Source organism: Lissotriton helveticus, chromosome 3_1 (genome assembly GCF_964261635.1).
Source record: "Lissotriton helveticus chromosome 3_1, aLisHel1.1, whole genome shotgun sequence".
Lineage (NCBI taxonomy): Eukaryota > Metazoa > Chordata > Amphibia > Caudata > Salamandridae > Lissotriton > Lissotriton helveticus.
Window position 1 is genome coordinate 1,174,766,228 of NC_136061.1, and position 23,244 is coordinate 1,174,789,471.

The 23,244-nt window shown below is 52.1% G+C and overlaps 1 protein-coding gene across 1 annotated transcript in view; it reads left to right on the top strand.

Annotated features, from left to right (window-relative positions):
* ACAD8 (acyl-CoA dehydrogenase family member 8) overlaps nucleotides 1–23,244 on the top strand; it is a 265,843-nt gene that overhangs the window by 161,987 nt on the left and 80,612 nt on the right. The window contains exon 5 of the mRNA XM_078681817.1: nucleotides 15,554–15,630. Coding sequence (XP_078537943.1) covers nucleotides 15,554–15,630 — 77 coding nt within the window. The remainder of the gene's footprint in view (nucleotides 1–15,553; nucleotides 15,631–23,244) is intronic.

Below are 23,244 nucleotides of genomic sequence, written 5' to 3' on the forward strand. Positions count from 1 at the left end.
CCCAATAGATTTAATCATGTCCTCTCCGAAGAGGAGGCCTCTGGGGTTTTGTGAAGGCTCCTTTTCAGCCAGGTCTCCCAGTTTTGGAGTTATTTTATTGAGGTTGGTCTTCCTCCTTTCAATATTTAGGGAAGAGTTAGCATTGCCAAATAAGACAATTGCCCTTTGGCTCCAGCCTCTAATCAGGTTGGTATCAAGAGGGGAGTTGGAGATATAAGAGTCTTCGGCCAAGTCTAGAATTTTGGTAAGGGGGCAGAGAATGTCGAGGAGACTATCTTGGCAGTTTTTAAGTGCTCTCTCGAGGCCCTTCCTAGGGTCTTTACCTAGTTTAAACAAAAATTTGATAAGGTCAGGGTCGAGATTAGGGGTCTGACAGACCTTGTCTTCAATAGAGGGTCTCGGGCATTCAAACCTGAGGGTGTTCCGAGTTTCTCTCTCAAGAGAGTTTCTGATCCATCTGGTGATGAACTTGGAGACATGATCTTGGGGGAACCATTTGGAACTATTGGGGTGGGAGATGTTGAAGGGAGAAAACCTTTCAGCACCCAGGGGGTCGAGGATAGCATCCTTCGCGGAGGGAGAAGAGTCAAGCTCAAACTGGTAAAGTCTAGATCATTGAGGTCTTGATCGTCCAAATTGAGGACAAATTCATCATATGGATTGTTGAAGACTTATTCTTCATCAGAGTCTGTACCTGCATCATCATGGGCACTATTGAGATTTGTGTCGCTAGGGACACCCGTCAAATTTGTGTTGCGAGGGACACCTGTATCTTTTGAGGCGCGGGGGCCTCCTAACGAAAATGAGGTGCTATGACCTCCCTTGTCAATTGAGGTTCCACGATCTCCCGTAGTGCCTTCGCAGTGTTTAGACTTCATACTGCAATTGGAATGTAAGAGTTGAAGATCACGAAAAGGGGTGTCATGATGATCATAAAGAAGGGGTCCTTTAGATGACATAACCTCCTTGAGCATGTCCATCATGCAGGACCTCCTCTCCTTTTGCAGGAAGATTTTGAAAGAGTCATTTGTATGATTAGGGGGAACTGGCGATAGCATCGTCTGATTCCATGTCAGACATGACCGGTATTATACTAGTGGGACTGTTAGACGGAGACCTGGAGGGTCGGCCGAGCACAGTGATCGCACAGACAGGTAACTTCCCCCCCACAGATGGACACCACACAAAGATCAGGGTAACACCTTTTATAGGCACTTCTGGTAGTAGAGTGGTGCGATACAAGGCGATCAGGACACGATGATCCTCTCAATTCTAGTCTCTAGTAAGGGAAGGGGGTAGCGGGACAGTCTTGGTACCTACGGGTACTGAGGTGTACCGGTGATAGCTCACAATCCTCGAGCTCGGTGTTCGGATGGGTCGGACCGCGGCAGCGCCGGCAGGTCCCGAAGAGGTCGTAGGTAGCAACGGGCCGCGGCAGCGCCAGCAGGTCCCAACGAGGATGAAGGTTACAACGGGCCGCGGCAGCGCCAGCAGGTCCCACGAGAATGCAGGTTGCAACGGGCCGCGGCAGCGCCAGCAGGTCCCACGAGGATGGAGGTTACTACGGGCCGCGGCAGCGCCAGCAGGTCCCAACGAGGATGAAGGTTGCAGAGGGCCGCGGCAGCGCCAGCAGGTCCCACGAGGATGAAGGTTGCAGAGCCGCGGCAGCGCCAGCAGGCAGGACAATAGTTCACAAGGCAGGGCTGTGGCAGCGCCAACAGTCCGTCAAGGATGAGTTCTTCTCGGTGTCTCTCGACTCCAGGATACAACTGCCTTCCTGTCCTGGGGCTGCCTCAGTTATAGGTCTGGCGCCCTTTGATGTCCGGACCCTCGCTCTTGGAGGTCGGGAGGTCTGGGATGAGGGAGTCCAGACACCCAGCAGGGGGGTGGAGCCAGCGCCCGAGGAGGCTGGGGGTGATCGGCACCTGGCGGGGGAGAGCCATCGACACTTCGTACTCCCATTGACCTGCCAAGTGGTCCGTTCACCTCCTGGGTGGAGGGGGGTGCCGGGATGTCGGGGCCTGGCCAGGCCCGGGGTTGGGGTCGGGCTGAGGCCGCGCGGCCGCGTGGTGCCGTGTCCAAGATGGCGGCTGGGCCGGGCAATGGTGCTGACGGTGGCCCGGGCCCTGTCCTGCGGGGAGGGAGCGAGCCCTTCATGTGGCCTGTCCAACATGCGTCCCCCCCAGCTGAAGGCGGGGAGAGTCACCCATCTTCTTGGGGACTTTCCTCGTCGAGGCGGAAAAAGCGGGACAGGCCGTCCGCGTTGGCGTGGTCTTGACCAGGGCGATGCTCCACAGTGAAGTCCATTCCCTGCAGGGAGATGGACCATCGCAATAGTTTGGGGTTCTCCCCCCGCATCTGCATGAGCCATTGCAGGGGCCGATGGTCCGTCTGTACCCGGAAATGGGTTCCGAAGAGGTACGGCCGGAGCTTCTTGAGGGCCCATACCACAGCGAAGGCCTCTCGCTCAATGGTGCTCCAGCGCTGTTCTCGGGGCAGTAGGCGTCTGCTGATGAAGGCCACTGGTTGGTCCACCCCTTCGGTGTTCAGTTGGGAGAGGACGGCCCCAACCCCATGGTCGGAGGCATCGGTCTGCACGATGAACTCGCGGCTGTAGTCGGGGGCCTGGAGTACAGGAGCGGTGCACATGGCGGCCTTCAGCGTCTCGAAGGCTGCTTGACAGTCGGGCGTCCAGTTGACTCTCTTTGGGCTGTTCTTGGACGTGAGTTCCGTGAGGGGCCCCACAATGCTGCCATAGTCCCTCACAAACCGCCGGTAGTATCCGGTGAGCCCCAGGAAGGCTCGGACCTCTGTTTGTGTCTCGGGGGGTTGCCAGGACTGGATGGCAGCTACCTTGAGTTGGAGGGGAGCCACCAGACCGCTCCCCACTTGGTGTCCGAGGTACGTTACGGACCCCTGGCCGATTTGGCACTTGCTGGCTTTTATGGTGAGGCCGGCCTGTTGGAGGGCCTGCAGGACCTCTCGGAGGTGGTGGAGGTGGTCTGCCCAGTGGCGGCTGTATACCGCGATGTCGTCCAGGTAGGCGGCGCTGAACTCTTCGAGGCCCGCCAATACCTGGTTCACCAGTCTTTGAAAGGTGGCTGGAGCGTTCTTCATGCCGAAGGGCATCACTCTGAAGTGGTAGTGTCCGTCCGGGGTGGAGAAAGCGGAACGTTCTTGGGCCCCGGGGGTGAGGCCGATCTGCCAGTAGCCCGCTGTCAGGTCAAAGATGCTTAGGTAGCGGGCTGCCCCCAGGCGGTCGACCAGTTCATCTGCGCGGGGGATAGGGTGAGCGTCGGTTCGGGTGACCGCGTTCAGCCCCCGATAGTCGATGCAGAATCGGAGCTCAGGTGTGGTGCCCGGTGCCGCGGCCTTGGGGACCAGGACGACCGGGCTGGCCCAGGGACTGTCCGAAGGCTCGATGACCCCGAGGGCGAGCATCTTGGAGACTTCTTCTTGGATGCATGTACGTACCCGATCCGGTACTCGGTACGCCCGGTGTCGGACAGGAGGACTGTCCCCCGTGTCCACGTCGTGCAGGCACCAGGAGGTGACTCCGGGTGCGAGGGAGAACAGGTTTGCGAACGGCAGCAGGAGGGCCCGGCAATCTTGACGCTGCTCTGGGGTCAGGGCCTCGGAGAGTCGGACCCCGTCCACCGAGCCATCCCTTTCCCGAGTCCTCAGCAGGTCAGGGAGGGGCTCGGAGTCTCCTTCCGTACCACTGTCGGTAGCCATCAGCAGGCTGAGTTCCGAGCGCATGAAGTGGGGTTTGAGCCTGTTGGCATGGAGGACCCGGAGGGGGTTCCGGGGGGACTCCAGGTCGATGAGATAGGTGACGGGACTCTTGCGCTCGATCACCTTGAAGGGCCCCGTCCATTTGTCTTGCAAGGCACACGGTTCGATGGGGGACATCACCCATACCTGCTGACCCGGTTCAAACTCGAGGGAGGAGGCATGTTGGTCGTACCACTTCTTCATGTCCTCTTGACTGGCCTCTAGATTGGCTTTAGCGATTTCCCTGAATTTCCGGGTCTGATTGCGGAGGGTCAAGAGGTATTTGTAGACGTCCGGGGGGGTCTTTAGGGGGGCCATCTCCCATTCCTCCTTCACTAGGCTGAGAGGCCCGCGAACGGGGTGTCCGTACAGGAGTTCGAAGGGGCTGAAGCCGAGGGACTTCTGGGGGACTTCTCGGTAGGCGAAGAGGAGGCACGGTAGTAGCACGTCCCACTGGCGGCGTAGGGGTTCTTCCAGCCCCATGATCATCCCCTTGAGGGTGCGGTTGAACCGCTCGACTAGTCCGTTCCCCTGGGGGTGATAGGGGGTGGTGAAGCGGTAAGTGACTCCGCACTGTTGCCATAGGGATTTCATATATTTTGAAATAAAGTTCGTACCCCTGTCGCTGACGACTTCCCGGGGGAAGCCCACTCGAGAGAAGATCCCCATCAAGGCTCGACCCACTACTGGGGCTGTTATAGTACGAAGGGGGACCGCCTCAGGATAGCGGGTAGCGTGGTCCACCAGGACCAGGATGAAGCGATGTCCCTGTGCTGTTCGGGGGTCCAGGGGCCCCACAATGTCTATTCCCACCCTTTCGAACGGGGTGGTCACCACGGGGAATGGTTGTAAGGGTGCCTTGAGTTTGCGGCCGCTCTTCCCGCTGGCCTGGCAGGTCGGACAGGACCGGCAATGGTTGGATACGTCATTTCTCATTTTGGGCCAAAAAAAGTGAGTCACCAGGCGGTGGTAGGTCTTGTCTTGGCCCAGGTGCCCGGCCAGGGGGACATCATGGGCTAGGTTCAACAGGAAGTCTCTGAAGTGGAGGGGCACCACCAGCACTCGCCCGGCCCCCAGTTCTGCGATTTTCTGTTCGCTGTACAAGAGGTCATTGTCCCAATAAACCCAGTGGGCCCCGGTGGTGTCTCCTTGGCTCTGGGCGAGCGCTTGCTGTCGCAATCCCTCGAGGGAGGGGCAGGTCTTTTGCTCCTGCCGGAATTGTTCCTGGGTGGGCCCCCCTTCTTGGCGCCACTGAGCCAGGTCGGGAAGCTCGGGGGGCTGTGTGGACCCCTCTGGGGTGGGGTCCGGGTGGTCGGTCTGGAGGAAGTCTTCTTCTGAAGTGATCGAGGGCGGAGGTGCTGCCCATTCTGGTTCTTCTGGTCTAGGGATGGTGCGGGTGGCCATGGACCGGGTGGTTACGCACGCCCAGTCCGGGAGACCCAACATCCCCAGATGCTCTCTTCTTTCCACAGCGGCCCACGGGGAGCTCTCGAGATCGTTCCCCAGGAGGCAGTCTACGGGGGCATCGTCACGGACAGTTACTTTCAGCATGCCGGACACTCCTCCCCATTCGAAGGGGACGCAGGCCATCCGACACAGGCTCTCCGAGTTATCTGCCGATCGGACGGGGCAAAGTACGTTTGGTAGGATTTGTTCTGGGGTCACCAGGTGACAGCGGACGGCCGTCACACTGGCCCCGGTGTCACGCAGGGCCTCGGCCTTGCGCCCATTGATGCTCACCCATTGGCTGTACTTCCGAGTGTTGGCGGGCAGGGGAGTCCGCGGGACCATGTCTCTTCCTCCTAGGCATGCCAGGGTCATGGCGGCGGGTTCCCACTCGAACTGCTCCGACTCATAGGTTTCCGTGTCTTCGGAGACTTGTTCTTCTCCCAGGGCGGCGGCCGCCATCTGGCGGGGCCCGGGGGCCTGGTTCTTCGGGCAGGTCGGGTCACTGGCATAGTGGCCGACTCGCTGGCATCGATGACACGTCACGTTAGCTCGGAACCCCGGGCGCATCGGGGGGTTTCCCCGGCCTGCTGGGGCCGGGGTGGCGTTAGTGGGTGTGGCCGGGACGGCGTCTCTGCCCCGGCCCGGGCCTCCTCCTCCTCCTCGGGGACGATGATGACCTTGGTTGGTTCTGTTCTGCTCATTCGGCCCACTCCGGGCCACTCGGGTGCTCTCCCACCGGTCAGCCTCGGTGGCGAGCTGCCGGGGTTCAGTCAATTTACTGTCGAGGAGGTGCTGCCTGAGCTCGACGAAGCAGTTGTTGGAGAGGTGCTCCCACACAATGATATTGAAGAGTTGTTCGTAAGTGGTTACGTTGTTACCCTTGATCCACCCCTCGAAGGCTCGGCTGAAATAGTTCACGTATTCCAACCACGTCGTACCTGGGATCCGGGTGCAGTTGCGGAACCTCTGGCGGTACATTTCGGGTGTAAGTCCATATCGACTGAGGAGGGCGGCCTTCATGTGGTCATAGGACGTCATTTGATGGTCCGGAAGCTGCAGCAGGGCATCACGACCCTCGTTGACGAATCTCCCCCATAGACCGGCTCCCCAGTCACTTCGAGCGACCCGGTGGGCGGTCATGGCAATCTCATAGGCCTTGAACCACTGCTGTATGTCGTCATTCCGGTGATATTCTCGGACCACATCCTTGGGGATGTGGACCTTCTGCTCGGTAGGACCCGGGGAGTGCGGTTGCTCGGGCACCCCTAGGTTTTTGTTCAGTTTGCGTATTTCTATCTCCGCCAGTTTGCACTCGTGCTCGTATGCCAGTCTTTTTTCTTCGAGGTCTCTCTGTCTCTGTTTTTCCTCTCGCTCTTCTCTGAGCCGTAAGTGTTCTAAGTTTATTTTTTGTTCCGCCAGTTTCAATTCTCCGTCTAATCTGAGTCGTGCCAAGTCTAACTCGTGTAATCTATTTTTTTCCCGCTCTTGGATCTCTTCACGGGAAGGGCCTGTTCTCCGTTCCTCCGTCCGGGTGGTGTTGACTTCCGGGGCTGCGGGGTCCCGGGGGGTTGCGGTATTTGTCTCTGCCCAGGCCTCTAGGGCGTTTTTGAAGTCTTCTTTTGTGCTTAGCCCGGTGGTAGCAATGCCTAAGTCCATGCAAAATTGTTTGAGCTCTCGGTGGTTGTATTCTTCCAGCTTTTCCATCTGGAACTTCTCCGCCGATCCGCTCTCTTTGGTCGTCATTGTGGTTTTAGTCGTAGGGTGAGTTACTGTCTGTACGGTACGCGTTGGTTCGGATCGCGCCGCTAGCCACCAATGTTAGACGGAGACCTGGAGGGTCGGCCGAGCACAGTGATCGCACAGACAGGTAACTTCCCCCCCACAGATGGACACCACACAAAGATCAGGGTAACACCTTTTATAGGCACTTCTGGTAGTAGAGTGGTGCGATACAAGGCGATCAGGACACGATGATCCTCTCAATTCTAGTCTCTAGTAAGGGAAGGGGGTAGCGGGACAGTCTTGGTACCTACGGGTACTGAGGTGTACCGGTGATAGCTCACAATCCTCGAGCTCGGTGTTCGGATGGGTCGGACCGCGGCAGCGCCGGCAGGTCCCGAAGAGGTCGTAGGTAGCAACGGGCCGCGGCAGCGCCAGCAGGTCCCAACGAGGATGAAGGTTACAACGGGCCGCGGCAGCGCCAGCAGGTCCCACGAGAATGCAGGTTGCAACGGGCCGCGGCAGCGCCAGCAGGTCCCACGAGGATGGAGGTTACTACGGGCCGCGGCAGCGCCAGCAGGTCCCAACGAGGATGAAGGTTGCAGAGGGCCGCGGCAGCGCCAGCAGGTCCCACGAGGATGAAGGTTGCAGAGCCGCGGCAGCGCCAGCAGGCAGGACAATAGTTCACAAGGCAGGGCTGTGGCAGCGCCAACAGTCCGTCAAGGATGAGTTCTTCTCGGTGTCTCTCGACTCCAGGATACAACTGCCTTCCTGTCCTGGGGCTGCCTCAGTTATAGGTCTGGCGCCCTTTGATGTCCGGACCCTCGCTCTTGGAGGTCGGGAGGTCTGGGATGAGGGAGTCCAGACACCCAGCAGGGGGGTGGAGCCAGCGCCCGAGGAGGCTGGGGGTGATCGGCACCTGGCGGGGGAGAGCCATCGACACTTCGTACTCCCATTGACCTGCCAAGTGGTCCGTTCACCTCCTGGGTGGAGGGGGGTGCCGGGATGTCGGGGCCTGGCCAGGCCCGGGTTGGGGTCGGGCTGAGGCCGCGCGGCCGCGTGGTGCCGTGTCCAAGATGGCGGCTGGGGCGGGCAATGGTGCTGGCGGTGGCCCGGGCCCTGTCCTGCGGGGAGGGAGCGAGCCCTTCATGTGGCCTGTCCAACAGGGACAAAGGTGTTTTAGAAGTTAAGTAGGTATTAATATCCTACTAGATTATTTAAATTACAATATTTATATATATTTAAACTCCCCTTGTATTATTATTTAAATAAAGTGTTTTTCCCCAGTATTTTTTAGTATTTTTCCTTTAAATAATAAATTGCTAAATCTTCACCACTTTTTATCTGGTAAGAACTGGGTAAATAATTGGAGGGGGGGGGGTAGTTTGGTCTCAAGCCAAACAGATCCTAGGTGTAGTTTATCGTATCCAAACTTGAAAAGGAGGCTGGAATATGCCTAAAAGAGGTTAAAAGGATTTTAAGGGCCAACAGCTGATAGGATGCGGTGATCTCCGGCAGCAGCTGGCTAGCGCGCTGCAACTGACGTGCTCGAGCCAGCAGCTGCCGGAGGATTAGAGGAATGGACCCAGGGAGGCAGGGGGTGCGACGCCACCGCTGCCGAGGGCCATTCCTCGTAGTCAGAAGGGAGACGCGCTCGCGAGGAGGGGTAAGCGAGCGCGTCCCGAAAACTGAAAAATAATTGGAAAATTAACTTGAAAATAAAAGCAGAGGAAGTCTGTGATCCGCACACGATGAAATGGGTCAGATGAACCACTGACCGCTGCGGATGACAAAGAGTGCGGGCCCGCCCAAATAGAAGCTCAGATGGTGAGGGGAGGCTAGTGGAGGGGGTGGGATCGACGACCGAAATTTGGAAGTTGGAGGGAGGGAGGAAAGGGAACGGCAAGGTGATCGTTGTAACAAGGAAATTAGCAGTAAAATAGAGCAGATTAGAGGTAACACAGTCCAAATCAATGGCATGAATCAATAGTGAAACGAAATCAATGACAAGGAATCAATATAGAGCAAACAGCACAATATATATATAGAGAGCAAGTAAGAGTAACTTATCTGCTTGTGAGCCGCATTTAAAAGAAGCAGCTCTGTTGTTGCTCATGCCCTTTATTAGGTTTCGACCTGGCGATCTGCGCAAGCAGTTCGCGCAGGTGAAATCTTTTGTTTACCATATTGGCTATTGGAACGTCCCCCACCTCCCATTGGCTAGCTCCATAAATGGAGAGTGCATAGGGAGTGGAGAGTGCATAGGGAGTGGAGAGTGCATAGGGAGTGCAGAGTGCATAGAGAGTGGAGAGTGGAGAGTGCATAGAGAGTGCATAGGGAGTGGAGAGTGCATAGGGAGTGGAGAGTGCATAGAGAGTGGAGAGTGCATAGAGAGTGCCTAATAGACTCGTATGGGCTAAGCATCTCGTGCCCCTCGTGAGACACTTGTAAAACTGCTCATAAGATTTGCAACAGGGAGTTTTTTCATGGTTTGGCATTTTTCGTAATGCATTACAGTTGAATTTATATAGCGCTTCATATCCTAACCGCACTGCAAAGCGCTGAAGAGCATCATAGAGAGTGCAGAGTGGAGAGTGCATAGGGAGTGGAGAGTGCATAGGGAGTGGAGAGTGCATAGGGAGTGGAGAGTGCATAGGGAGTGGAGAGTGCATAGGGAGTGGAGAGTGCATAGGGAGTGGAGAGTGCATAGGGAGTGGAGAGTGCATAGGGAGTGGAGAGTGCATAGGGAGTGGAGAGTGCATAGAGAGTGGAGAGTGGAGAGTGCATAGAGAGTGCAGAGTGCATAGAGAGTGGAGAGTGGAGAGTGCATAGAGAGTGCATAGGGAGTGGAGAGTGCATAGGGAGTGCAGAGTGCATAGAGAGTGGAGAGTGCATAGAGAGTGCATAGGGAGTGGAGAGTGCATAGAGAGTGGAGAGTGCATAGAGAGTGCAGAGTGGAGAGTGCATAGGGAGTGGAGAGTGCATAGGGAGTGGAGAGTGCATAGGGAGTGGAGAGTGCATAGGGAGTGGAGAGTGCATAGGGAGTGGAGAGTGCATAGGGAGTGGAGAGCGCATAGGGAGTGGAGAGCGCATAGGGAGTGGAGAGCGCATAGGGAGTGGAGAGTGCATAGGGAGTGGAGAGTGCATAGGGAGTGGAGAGTGGAGAGTGCATAGTGAGTGGAGAGTGCATAGGGAGTGCAGAGTGGAGAGTGCATAGGGAGTGCAGAGTGGAGAGTGCATAGGGAGTGCAGAGTGGAGAGTGCATAGGGAGTGCAGAGTGGAGAGTGCATAGGGAGTGCAGAGTGGAGAGTGCATAGGGAGTGCAGAGTGGAGAGTGCATAGGGAGTGGAGAGCGGAGAGTGCATAGGGAGTGCAGAGTGGATAGGGAGTGCAGAGTGGATAGGGAGTGCAGAGTGGATAGGGAGTGCAGAGTGCATAGGGAGTGGAGAGTGCATAGGGAGTGGAGAGTGCATAGGGAGTGGAGAGTGCATAGGGAGTGGAGAGTGCATAGGGAGTGGAGAGTGCATAGGGAGTGGAGAGTGCATAGGGAGTGCAGAGTGGAGAGTGCATAGGGAGTGCAGAGTGCATAGGGAGTGCAGAGTGGAGAGTGCATAGGGAGTGGAGAGTGCATAGGGAGTGCAGAGTGGAGAGTGCATAGGGAGTGCAGAGTGGAGAGTGCATAGGGAGTGCAGAGTGCATAGGGAGTGGAGAGTGCATAGGGAGTGCAGAGTGGAGAGTGCATAGGGACTGCAGAGTGCATAGGGAGTGGGGAGTGGGGAGTGGAGAGTGCATAGGGAGTGGAGAGTGCATAGGGAGTGGAGAGTGCATAGGGAGTGGAGAGTGCATAGGGAGTGGAGAGTGCATAGGGAGTGGAGAGTGCATAGGGAGTGGAGAGTGCATAGGGAGTGGAGAGTGCATAGGGAGTGGAGAGTGGAGAGTGCATAGGGAGTGGAGAGTGGAGAGTGCATAGGGAGTGGAGAGTGGAGAGTGCATAGGGAGTGGAGAGTGGAGAGTGCATAGGGAGTGGAGAGTGGAGAGTGCATAGGGAGTGGAGAGTGGAGAGTGCATAGGGAGTGGAGAGTGCAGAGTGCATAGGGAGTGGAGAGTGGAGAGTGCATAGGGAGTGCAGAGTGCAAAGGAAGTGCAGAGTGCATAGGGAGTGCAGAGTGGAGAGTGCATAGGGAGTGCAGAGTGGAGAGTGCATAGGGAGTGGAGAGTGCATAGGGAGTGGAGAGTGCATAGGGAGTGGAGAGTGCATAGGGAGTGGAGAGTGCATAGGGAGTGGAGAGTGCAGAGTGCATAGGGAGTGCAGAGTGCATAGGGAGTGGAGAGTGCATAGGGAGTGGAGAGTGCATAGGGAGTGGAGAGTGCAGAGTGCATAGGGAGTGCAGAGTGCATAGGGAGTGCAGAGTGCATAGGGAGTGCAGAGTGGAGAGTGCATAGGGAGTGGAGAGTGCATAGGGAGTGCAGAGTGGAGAGTGCATAGGGAGTGCAGAGTGGAGAGTGCATAGGGAGTGCAGAGTGGAGAGTGCATAGGGAGTGCAGAGTGGAGAGTGCATAGGGAGTGCAGAGTGGAGAGTGCATAGGGAGTGCAGAGTGGAGAGTGCATAGGGAGTGCAGAGTGGAGAGTGCATAGGGAGTGCAGAGTGGAGAGTGCATAGGGAGTGCAGAGTGCAGAGTGCATAGGGAGTGCAGAGTGCATAGGGAGTGCAGAGTGCAGAGTGCATAGGGAGTGCAGAGTGCATAGGGAGTGGAGAGTGCATAGGGAGTGCAGAGTGGAGAGTGCATAGGGACTGGAGAGTGCATAGGGACTGGAGAGTGCATAGGGACTGGAGAGTGCATAGGGACTGGAGAGTGCATAGGGACTGGAGAGTGCATAGGGACTGGAGAGTGCATAGGGAGTGGAGAGTGCATAGGGAGTGGAGAGTGCATAGGGAGTGGAGAGTGCAGAGTGCATAGGGAGTGGGGAGTGCAGAGTGCATAGGGAGTGGAGAGTGCAGAGTGCATAGGGAGTGGAGAGTGCAGAGTGCATAGGGAGTGCAGAGTGCATAGGGAGTGGAGAGTGCATAGGGAGTGGAGAGTGCAGAGTGCTTAGGGAGTGCAGAGTGCATAGGGAGTGGAGAGTGCATAGGGAGTGCAGAGTGGAGAGTGCATAGGGAGTGGAGAGTGGAGAGTGCATAGGGAGTGCAGAGTGGAGAGTGCATAGGGACTGGAGAGTGCATAGGGACTGGAGAGTGCATAGGGACTGGAGAGTGCATAGGGACTGGAGAGTGCATAGGGAGTGGAGAGTGCATAGGGAGTGGAGAGTGCATAGGGAGTGGAGAGTGCAGAGTGCTTAGGGAGTGCAGAGTGCATAGGGAGTGGAGAGTGCAGAGTGCATAGGGAGTGGAGAGTGCAGAGTGCATAGGGAGTGCAGAGTGCATAGGGAGTGGAGAGTGCATAGGGAGTGGAGAGTGCAGAGTGCTTAGGGAGTGCAGAGTGCATAGGGAGTGCAGAGTGCATAGGGAGTGGAGAGTGCATAGGGAGTGCAGAGTGGAGAGTGCATAGGGAGTGCAGAGTGGAGAGTGCATAGGGAGTGCAGAGTGCATAGGGAGTGGAGAGTGCAGAGTGCATAGGGAGTGGAGAGTGCATGGGGAGTGGAGAGTGCATAGGGAGTGGAGAGTGCATGGGGAGTGGAGAGTGCATAGGGAGTGGAGAGTGCATAGGGAGTGGAGAGTGCATAGGGAGTGGAGAGTGCATAGTGAGTGGAGAGTGCATAGGGAGTGCAGAGTGGAGAGTGCATAGGGAGTGCAGAGTGCATAGGGAGTGCAGAGTGGAGAGTGCATAGGGAGTGCAGAGTGGATAGGGAGTGCAGAGTGCATAGGGAGTGGAGAGTGCATAGGGAGTGGAGAGTGCAGAGTGCATAGGGAGTGGAGAGTGCAGAGTGCATAGGGAGTGGAGAGTGCATAGGGAGTGCAGAGTGCATAGGGAGTGCAGAGTGGAGAGTGCATAGGGAGTGCAGAGTGCATAGGGAGTGCAGAGTGGAGAGTGCATAGGGAGTGCAGAGTGGAGAGTGCATAGGGAGTGCAGAGTGGAGAGTGCATAGGGAGTGCAGAGTGGAGAGTGCATAGGGAGTGCAGAGTGGAGAGTGCATAGGGAGTGCAGAGTGGAGAGTGCATAGAGAGTGGAGAGTGCCTAGGGAGTGGAGAGTGCCTAGGGAGTGGAGAGTGCCTAGGGAGTGGAGAGTGCCTAGGGAGTGGAGAGTGCATAGGGAGTGGAGAGTGGAGAGTGCATAGTGAGGAGTGGAGAGTGCATAGGGAGTGCAGAGTGGAGAGTGCATAGGGAGTGCAGAGTGGAGAGTGCATAGGGAGTGCAGAGTGGAGAGTGCATAGGAGTGCAGAGTGGAGAGTGCATAGGGAGTGCAGAGTGGAGAGTGCATAGGGAGTGCAGAGTGGAGAGTGCATAGGGAGTGCAGAGTGGAGAGTGCATAGGTGAGTGGAGAGTGCATAGGGAGTGGTGAGAGTGCATAGGGAGTGCAGAGGGAGAGTGCATAGGGAGTGCAGAGTGGAGAGTGCATAGGGAGTGCATAGGGAGTGCATAGGGAGTGCAGAGTGCATAGGGAGTGCAGAGTGGATAGGGAGTGCAGAGTGGATAGGGAGTGCAGAGTGGATAGGGAGTGCAGAGTGGATAGGGAGTGCAGAGTGGATAGGGAGTGCAGAGTGGATAGGGAGTGCAGAGTGGATAGGGAGTGCAGAGTGGATAGGGAGTGCAGAGTGGATAGGGAGTGCAGAGTGGATAGGGAGTGCAGAGTGGATAGGGAGTGCAGAGTGGATAGGGAGTGCAGAGTGGATAGGGAGTGCAGAGTGGATAGGGAGTGCAGAGTGGATAGGGAGTGCAGAGTGGATAGGGAGTGCAGAGTGGATAGGGAGTGCAGAGTGGATAGGGAGTGCAGAGTGGATAGGGAGTGCAGAGTGGATAGGGAGTGCAGAGTGGATAGGGAGTGCAGAGTGGATAGGGAGTGCAGAGTGGATAGGGAGTGCAGAGTGGATAGGGAGTGCAGAGTGGATAGGGAGTGCAGAGTGGATAGGGAGTGCAGAGTGGATAGGGAGTGCAGAGTGGATAGGGAGTGCAGAGTGGATAGGGAGTGCAGAGTGGATAGGGAGTGCAGAGTGGATAGGGAGTGCAGAGTGGATAGGGAGTGCAGAGTGGATAGGGAGTGCAGAGTGGATAGGGAGTGCAGAGTGGATAGGGAGTGCAGAGTGGATAGGGAGTGCAGAGTGGATAGGGAGTGCAGAGTGGATAGGGAGTGCAGAGTGGATAGGGAGTGCAGAGTGGATAGGGAGTGCAGAGTGGATAGGGAGTGCAGAGTGGATAGGGAGTGCAGAGTGGATAGGGAGTGCAGAGTGGATAGGGAGTGCAGAGTGGATAGGGAGTGCAGAGTGGATAGGGAGTGCAGAGTGCATCCCCTCTACTTCTCTTCTATGGACACTTGTACTTCTTCTACTTCTCCACCAGCACAGTGTGTGTTTCCACTCGCCCGTGGCACTGGAGACTGAAGCACATCCTTCTTAGGGTGACAACCGTCTAGCTGGTCATTATGGACACTCTTTCCAGTTCTGTACTTTTATGTGATCACACTATGCATTATGGGGGGTGTAGTGTTGTTTTGATTCCATTAGAACACAGCTGAAAACAATGATTTGTAGATAAAAACTCTAGTCCCACTAAATCTTGGAAGTGCTTATTCACACACACACACATGCATGCACGCACATATGCAAACACACTCTCTCTCCCTCAACAGGTGCACTACCTCCTCACAAGCACGGACAGCAAGCGTCGCCTTAATGTGCCACCCCAGTACGGTTTAACCCCCTCAGCTGTCAATTGGCCGTCTGTCACGTGACACCTGCAGACCAGACTCTGAATTTCTTCAGTGAAATCCAGTAGGGTACAATAGGTCTTACATTTGCAAGAGATTAAGCTGTTGGCAATGTAAATGACAATGCCATTTATTTATCTGTTTTCAAAACCAACACATAAATAAAAAATTTGTCATTTACAATGCCAATAGCTCTAACTTTGGCAAAGGCGAAACCGTTGCATTGTAAATGCTTGTTGTTCATGTGTTGTCACTGCATTCTAGATCTTTCTATTTTATGATGTAAGTGCGGCTGCTTGTGACACTGCATTAAAAGATTAATGCATAATGTAGCCTCCTGGCTTGTAATGAAATTGCAAATTTGTCCAGTTTCAGTGGAAATTATGTGCTTAGATAATATGGTTTTGCACAGACTGATTTTAAAAAAGAAAGAAAGGAAATTGGATTTTCACAGCAAAACCAAATCGGGTCAAAAGAAAGAAAAACAAGCACATCATATCATGACGGGAAGTATAGTATTAAAGAAACCGATTTATATCTGGGAGGGGGGGGGGGAGTAAAGGCATTGATATGCCAAAAAAGACATTCTGTGTTCTGAAAATAAAAAATCGGTGATATGGCATTCGGGTGATCTGGCAAACTTTTAGGATGTATAGTGTAATTTAAGACCAGAAAATGTCATAAATGTCCGCCTCTATGTTGTGGATGCTGTTTTGCGACACCTGATCACCTGTAACCTTCCCTTTACAGGAAGCGGTAGTGATGCTGCGTCCTTGTTAACAACAGCCAAGAGACAAGGTGACAGTTACGTCCTCAATGGCTCTAAGGTAACACTCTGTGACTTTGCATTTGTATGCTTGACTGTTTCACCAGCTATGTAATATGAGGGACCAACCTCATTTGCCCCCTTATAGTTATTAACTTAGTGTGGTAATTTAACAGATAAATATTTTTATTGTAGCTTCCATCTGCCTTCAAAAGGCCATCTCCAATGAAGTACCTATGAAGCCCTTCACCAATTTATGAGCAGATACCACAGCTTTCAAATAATATTTTTATTAGCGTGTTTGTCTGCAGTTTTGGTATTTTGCCGCAGAATTTGAAAAAAGATTTTTCATTGAACAAACGTACTCATCTTCTCGTGAGCATGGATTTCTTACTTGCCACAGTTAGAAAGCTCTGAAATCGCTTGCAGTTTCAAGCAAGCGCCTACCTTGTGACTACCATTTTAGATTTAGAATTACCCTTTTAAATCAGGATAACAAGTTGATGCTGCTATCTAGTCACTGTTCAACTCCTTTTATTACCATGCTTTTGTTATTATCTGGTTCAAGTGCACTCCATGATTTTGCGTTTATGCGTACTTTAAAATAGCAAAACCAGAAAAGGTATTCTCTTAAGGAATGGTGACTTCTAATGAATGTAGCCCCCCTCCCATTTGAATGAGGTCCTCGTACACATGTAAGCTCCACCGCTTTAAATGTGCGTCAACGACCTACTTCATGGCCTAGTGGTGGCAATACATGTTTTCGCCACTGGCTGGATTGTTGCCCAAATGGAAGAAGAAAATGGACTAAGACTGACGGAATCACATTAAAGTGACTTTTCCTTATTTTGTTGTCCTGCTCTCCTTTTTTTCTCAACTACTAGGACAAAGGACTTCACAGTTTAAAACCATTGGAGGGAGGTAGATAGTCTGAACTAGCCCAGGTTTCAGCCATGCAGACCTTGCTGAACTGCTTGGGCTAAAGCTGCACATTTTGTAGCAGTTGTGGTCAGAAAATAATCTTTGTAGAAAGAATGTAGTTAAACCCATGAGGCTGCACTATATACTGAAAGGGCCACATCCTATCTGACGGCCACTGATGTTTCTTTGGTCAAGTGGAATTAACATATAGTCTCTGAGGAGCCTGAACTCGTCTAACGTAGCACGTGAGCTTTGGATGCACAATTATCAGTCCACGTGGCAATAGTGGCTTTTGCAGCTTGGTTTCCTGAAGTATGACCACCATGCATGACCCAAAAAACTAGAAAATGTGTGCGTAATCAGAACACATTGTCCTTTTATTATTCATACTTCCACTCACCAGATCATGCTATTGCAAGTCAAGTGTGCCAAAACATATAAAACCTACTTTTACTCCTCTTCAGATATTGGCATGAGTTGTTGGTTTCAAATCCAGCTCAGGCGTTTAATCTGAATTGATTTGACAATCCTCTTTCATGATATTAGTGAATTTCCTTTGAGAATTCACTTGTATTGTCCTATTGTCATGATATAGTAGATGGCCTAAACCTTTGAATGGCTAACTTACTCTTTTATTGACTTTCAACTATGGAAAGTCGAGTTTATGAAGAGCCTACTATATTAAAATCAATTTGCTAACATGAGCTCATCATGGCTTCTTTAACTTACTTAGTAGGACTGTTCACTACAGCTAGGGAACCCGGGATGTAATTCCGCATCTTCCAGAACATCCATTTTCCACACGCAAAGAGGATTTACTGTTTAATTTGTTTGCACTTTTTTGTTGTTTATTGAACCCAGTTTTACCACTCAGGGCTACAGGAATGAACTTTGTGTGCTGGGGTGTATGCATCTGTATGATGTGAGATTGCTCTTACTGGGGTACAATACCAAGGAAGATAGCACCTTTGTGTATGTTTATTTTTGATGAAAATTGTGCTTCTGTAGTTAAGGTTGAAACTGACAACCATTAAAAATTACTTTTTTGCACCTTTAATGACTTCGAAAGGAGTGTTCTCCAGGTTGTACCATGGGTGAGATGCCTTTCAAAATGCAATAATTGAGTGTGCCAAATTTGGTGCAGATTGGTTAAAGGAATTATAAGTGTTAAGGTAAAGGATGGTAAATCCAGTGACATTATCAAATGAGTCTTAAAAGCAGAAAGACAGCAGATCACAATCTCACGCCCACTAGAAAGAGCGTTACAGAAGGTAAGTAACTTTCAATTCTGAATGATACATATAACCGTAAATTCCTCACCTTGTGAATAGATACCAAAGCAGTACCTCCTCCAGTGGTGAGTTTGTGGAATGGCTTAGACAAAAAAACTTCTGTAGGACTGAATAGGCAAAATGCTATCCCTATGCACTTTATTGTCAATATAGTAATGTTTCATGAACGTGTGCACTAATAAACATTTAGCAGCCTGACGGATATCGAGAAGAGGTCCCCTGCTTTTCAGTGCAGTAGTAGCAGCTCTAGTGGAATGAGCCCGTAACCTTTCGTGGGGGCTGCGTTTTTGCTAAAGCATAGCATATTTTATTGCAGAATACTATACATAAAGGGATAGTTCTTTTCTGCTCCCCTTTATCCTTCTTTGCCCTTGAGAAGCCAACAAAGAGCTGATCGTCCACTCTTTGGTCCCTGGCGCAATCAATGTAAAAACTGGGGACTTTCTTGGGATCCAAGCGATACAGTCTCTCCTCCTCTTTTGAGGGGCGATGCAGTGCAGTAACCCACCAAATACGTGATAGCCTGTCCAGCATGAAAGGGTTTTCGCACTTAAGGCAGGAATGTCACTTATGTCATTAAAACCAGTTTGTTAGGAAAAGATTATGTGCAAGGCTCATGGATTCAGACTGCCTGATGCTCGTCACATGGAAAGCTGGTGTTATGCAATTAAAAAGACCATTTTCAATATTCAGTCACAGTGGACAACTGTGCAGTCACTCAAAACTGGTACACATGAGGACGGTGCTGACCAGGTTCCACTCTGGGATTTCAAAGTGCTTTGGTGGAAACATGTTGCAATCTTTTGAGGAACCACATCACAACAGTTGATTTAATCAAAAAAGACTAATCTGACAACTGTAAAAAAGCAGAAAGAACCAACAACTAGCCTTTAACAGTGCCCAGCACAAGTAGTTGCAGGACCAATGACAAAATAAACAACACTTCAGATAAGTTAGCTTGTGGCGTGTTTATCTCGGGTGTGCTCCACCAAGCCCAAACGTGTCCTAGCGCCCATTAATATTGATTTAATAAATAGGAGGCTGACTGCCAGAATAACATCAATGGCCTCTGGAGGAAGATCAAAGGAAATTAGCTGCTACCACTCAATCTCCATCCATGGAGGTGCGGATTACGGGGTTGCAGGTGTAAGACCCTGCTCAGTTGCTGCAACAGTAGATACTCCTGAAGCAGCATCTTGATCAGAGGATAGATGCTCATGACCAGATGTTCTATGTACCATGCCATCCTGACTAGAGCCTCTAGGATGACTTGGGCCTGGTCAGTCTTGATCTTCTTCAAAACTTGTTAGGTAGGAAGTCATACAGGAATCCAGAGCTCAACTCTAGATAGCCTCCCAGAGAGAGTTGGATTGGGAACTCTAGCGTGCAAAAGCGCAGACATTGTGCATACCCTGTGATTGAAAAAAGATCAATCCAGTGTTCTCCCCATTGCTGGAAAATGCCCTGCACCACCGCTGGCTGTAACTGCCATTTGTGATCTCCTAGGCATAGAAGATTCCGCTAATCTACCCTGGTGTTTAGAGTTCCAGCCAGGTCCTTCCTGACCAGTGAATTGTCCTGATGAGTCCGCCACTTCCAGCTGCGTAGAGACTACTGGCACAGGGACAAAGACCTCACTCCGCCCTCCTTCTTGCGGTACCACATCATGGTGGTGTTGCCCATGAGGACCTGTATTAACCTCCCTTTGATAGTTGATAGGAAGACCTTCAAAGCCATGTGGGTCACCCTCAACTCCCAAGAAACTGATGTGGGGTAGGCTTTCCACTGGAGACCAGACTCCTCTGATCTCCACCTCTCCCAAATGGCCGCCCTGGCCAAATAGAGATGCATCTGTGACCTCCATCCGCTCTGGATTGGTGTAAGAAAAAGAGTCCACCATTTACTCAACAGTGGTTCAGCAGCCACCACTGCAGATGTTTTGCAGTCCCCTCCGAAACCTGAATGGGATTTGATTGGTTGCCCTAATGCTGGGCCCACTGGGCCTTCAAATCCAATTGCAGAACTAGAGTGCAGGAGGCCAATAGTCTCCTTAGCCTCAACGTAACCCTCACTGCGAATCGTCTGGATCATAGCCCAAATGTCTTGGACTGTCCGCTCTGCAGAAGGCACCAAACTGCACAGTATCCAGGATGGCCATGATAAACGGGGAGCATCTGCGAAGGAGTCGGGCGTGGCTTTGGCACGTTTACAGTGTACTCTAATGAAGTTTGAAGGTTTGCCATCCTCTGGAGGTGGTCTGTGACTGCCTGTTGAAATCCCGCTTTCAAGATGGGCACACCTGACCACCAAAAGTGGGCTGCGACCACCATCCTCATTTTCGTGAAAACCTAGGGGCAATAGTAAGGCCAAAAGGGAGCAATGTAAACTGAAAACGCTCCTGGTCAATCATGAACCATAGATAAAGCCTGTGGGCTTGCAGGACAGGAATTTGGAAATAGGCATCCAGCAAGTCCAAAGCAATGATCCACTCTCCAGAACCCAAGGCAGACAAAACCCGGGCCAGTGTGAGCATCTTGAATTTGTCCATCTGCAGAAAGACATTTAGAGGGCCAAAATCTAAAATATGAAGACAGCCTCAGTCCTTCGCACATTGAAGTAGAAGGAGTAACAGCCAGTTAATGCTTCAAGGCTAGAATCTTCTCTATGGCTCATTTGGCCAAAATGGCCAGCGCTTAATGCTTCAAAATGGACATGTGGTCCTCCATCAGCTGTGCAGATGGGGGTGGAAGATGTGGTGGGGTCGAAAGAAATAGAAGGGCATACCCCCATTAGCCAATTTGGAGGACCCATTTGTCGAAAGTGATGTCTCGACACACTTGGAGAAAATATAGGATATTGCCTCCTGCGAGGTGGGTATGTGTTGAAAATGACACACTAAATTGCTTTAACAGTTGTGGTTGCAGATGGAGAGGGGGTAGTCTGAGCTGCACGGTGTCCCTGATACCCTGAACATTGTCTCTGGGAGCTTCATTATCATCCATGAAACGGCTGAGTTTATTGTGCTGATGGCGGGATCTGGTGCTGACGATATTGAAAACCTCTGACATATCCCCGAAAGAGGCAGAACTGTTGGAGAAAGTGCCTGGTATGGATACACCAAGGTATGCTGTGTGTTACAACTTTATTTCAATTGTCCCAGTGCAGAGTCTGCTTTCTCACCGAAGAGGCAAGAGCCATTAAATAGCATGTCCATCAAGGATGCCCGAAAAGCCCATGGACCTTGCCCAGACGACACGTTTAAGCACCACACTCTTTGCGATTGCCCAACCCAAGTAATCTGTTATGTTCAGGCCTGACCAAATAACAAATTTTTCAGCATCTGAACCATCCTGGATGATTTGGGCTAAAGACACCTTAAGTTGTCCAGCACTGCTGGTAAGAATTGTCCAACTGTATCCTGCAGTGCATGGGTGTAGTGGCTCAGGAGGCAGCTGGTGTGGACAGAATGTAGGGCAAGGCTGGTAGAAGAGAACATGCTTGCCAAAAGCCTGTATGCATTTGGGTTTGTGGTCAGGAGGGGTGATGGGAAAGGCTTTTGGGTTTACTTTGCTGGTGTTGAGTCAGGAATTCTGGGTCATCCAGTGCTGGTCTCTGGTGAGGAGCTACCGATCTATTGACTGGGGGCCCAAAACATGGTTTTGCCCAAGGGCCCAAGAGTGTATCTGTAAAGACTTTGTTAAATGGCAGCAGAGATTCAGTAGATACCTGGTCAGGAAAGAGATCGCCCATGAGGAGATTGGTCTTTAGTTCCATGGTAGGGAGCTGCAGGTCATGGACCCCACAACCCTTTGCATGACAATGGCTAAAAAGCACTTCCCACTGTGGCAGGACCAGGGGAAAAGACAAATGCAGTGTCTGGGAATGTGTCTAGACCACTGGCCTCCTGAAGTTTTTCCTACCAATTGTTCTCCTACTACTGTGTGACGAACTGGTTTCCTTCATCATAGTTGTCGTTATTGTCTGAATCCGAACCAAAGAGCTGGTGTAATGTGTGACCTCTGTCTCATGGTAAAGACTATGTGCCAGAGTCAGAAGGGTTGGCTATAGGCTGCTCTCAATTGGGATCAAAACGCAGCTTTTGTCAAGGTCGAGACGAGGTCAACTTAGAGTCGGAAACTACTATAGGTGACGGATGCTCCTCCACTTCTGGGGGGGGGGGGTTCTGCTGTGGTGTCGCTGTCAAAGAAACTGGCTGAGGGAGTGGTGTCAGAACTGAAGTCCGCACTGAAGCCGGTGCAGAACCCAAAGAAGGTTCAAGAGTCGATTTCCACTTACACTTATTGTGCTTTTCTTTGACCTACCCAAGACTTTGACTGCCAGGAGTATCTGCTGCACAAATTACTTTGGGAAACCGGACCTTCCTTTCGAGTTTGACCAGTCATGGTGTGGAGACTTCTGTTGATTGGCAATGTACAGTTTCACCTCACAGTCCACTATGGCCTTTGGTTTCATCTGGACGCAGTCATGTTATGTTATGGCAGGTTATAAAGCGCAATGGTTACTACAAACGGAGTGTCCCAGCTCTGAATTCCATTCGGGGTTGAGATCATGACTGAGCACAAGTGAACAGTAACACTTTAGGGAGCAAGATTTTTTCTGAACAGCCACATTTTAAGTAGCTTCCTGAAAGCTGCTTCTGATATCTCATGTCTTAGGTATATAGGTAGAGAATTCCAACTCTTGGCTGCCAGGTACCTAAACGAACTACCTCAAACGTTTCCTATTGAATTTAGGAATGCAGGCCAGACCAGTTCCAGCAGATCTCAGGCAGCACATAGGTTGGTAGGAGTGTATCATGGGGCGGAGATATTTCGGCCTTTTGCCCAGCAGTATTTTGTGGACATACCATAGGGCTGTGAAGGAGATCCTCTCCTCAACAGGGAGCCAGTGGAGAGCCTCCAAAGTGCGCTAGCTGTTGGAGAGAGTCTAGGGATGTTTAAAAGCATCCGAGCTGCTGCTTTTTGCACCCGTTGGAGCATATGAATGCTCCTCTTTGGTGCCCCCAGATAGAGGACATTGCAATGGTCCAGTCTGAATGTTACAAGCGCCTGTACCGCTGTTTTTCTTGCATTATTCGGGATGAGGTGTCTCTGAGAGCTCTGATCTGGTCAGAGAAGGATAAAGTGGAGTCTTACCAGACTCCAAGATTTCGTAGGCCCTGGTGTCGTGTTCTGACTCCAGGCACCAAAGGCACACCTTGTACTGGCCGGTCACAGACATTTGTTTGGTCCCTACAAGATCGAAACCCCGTCGTTTTGGGAGGTAAATTCCATGTCACACCGGTTAAAGAAAACGTTTTTGTGAACAATCTTGTCAAAGATGAATTGAGAGCAGCTTTGGACTTGCATCTGAAGGCGTGGAAAGAAAGGAACTTATGTGGCCCCATTCTTCGCTTCTGGAGCCGAACAACATCGGTGCAGAGCCATATGACGCCACCCACC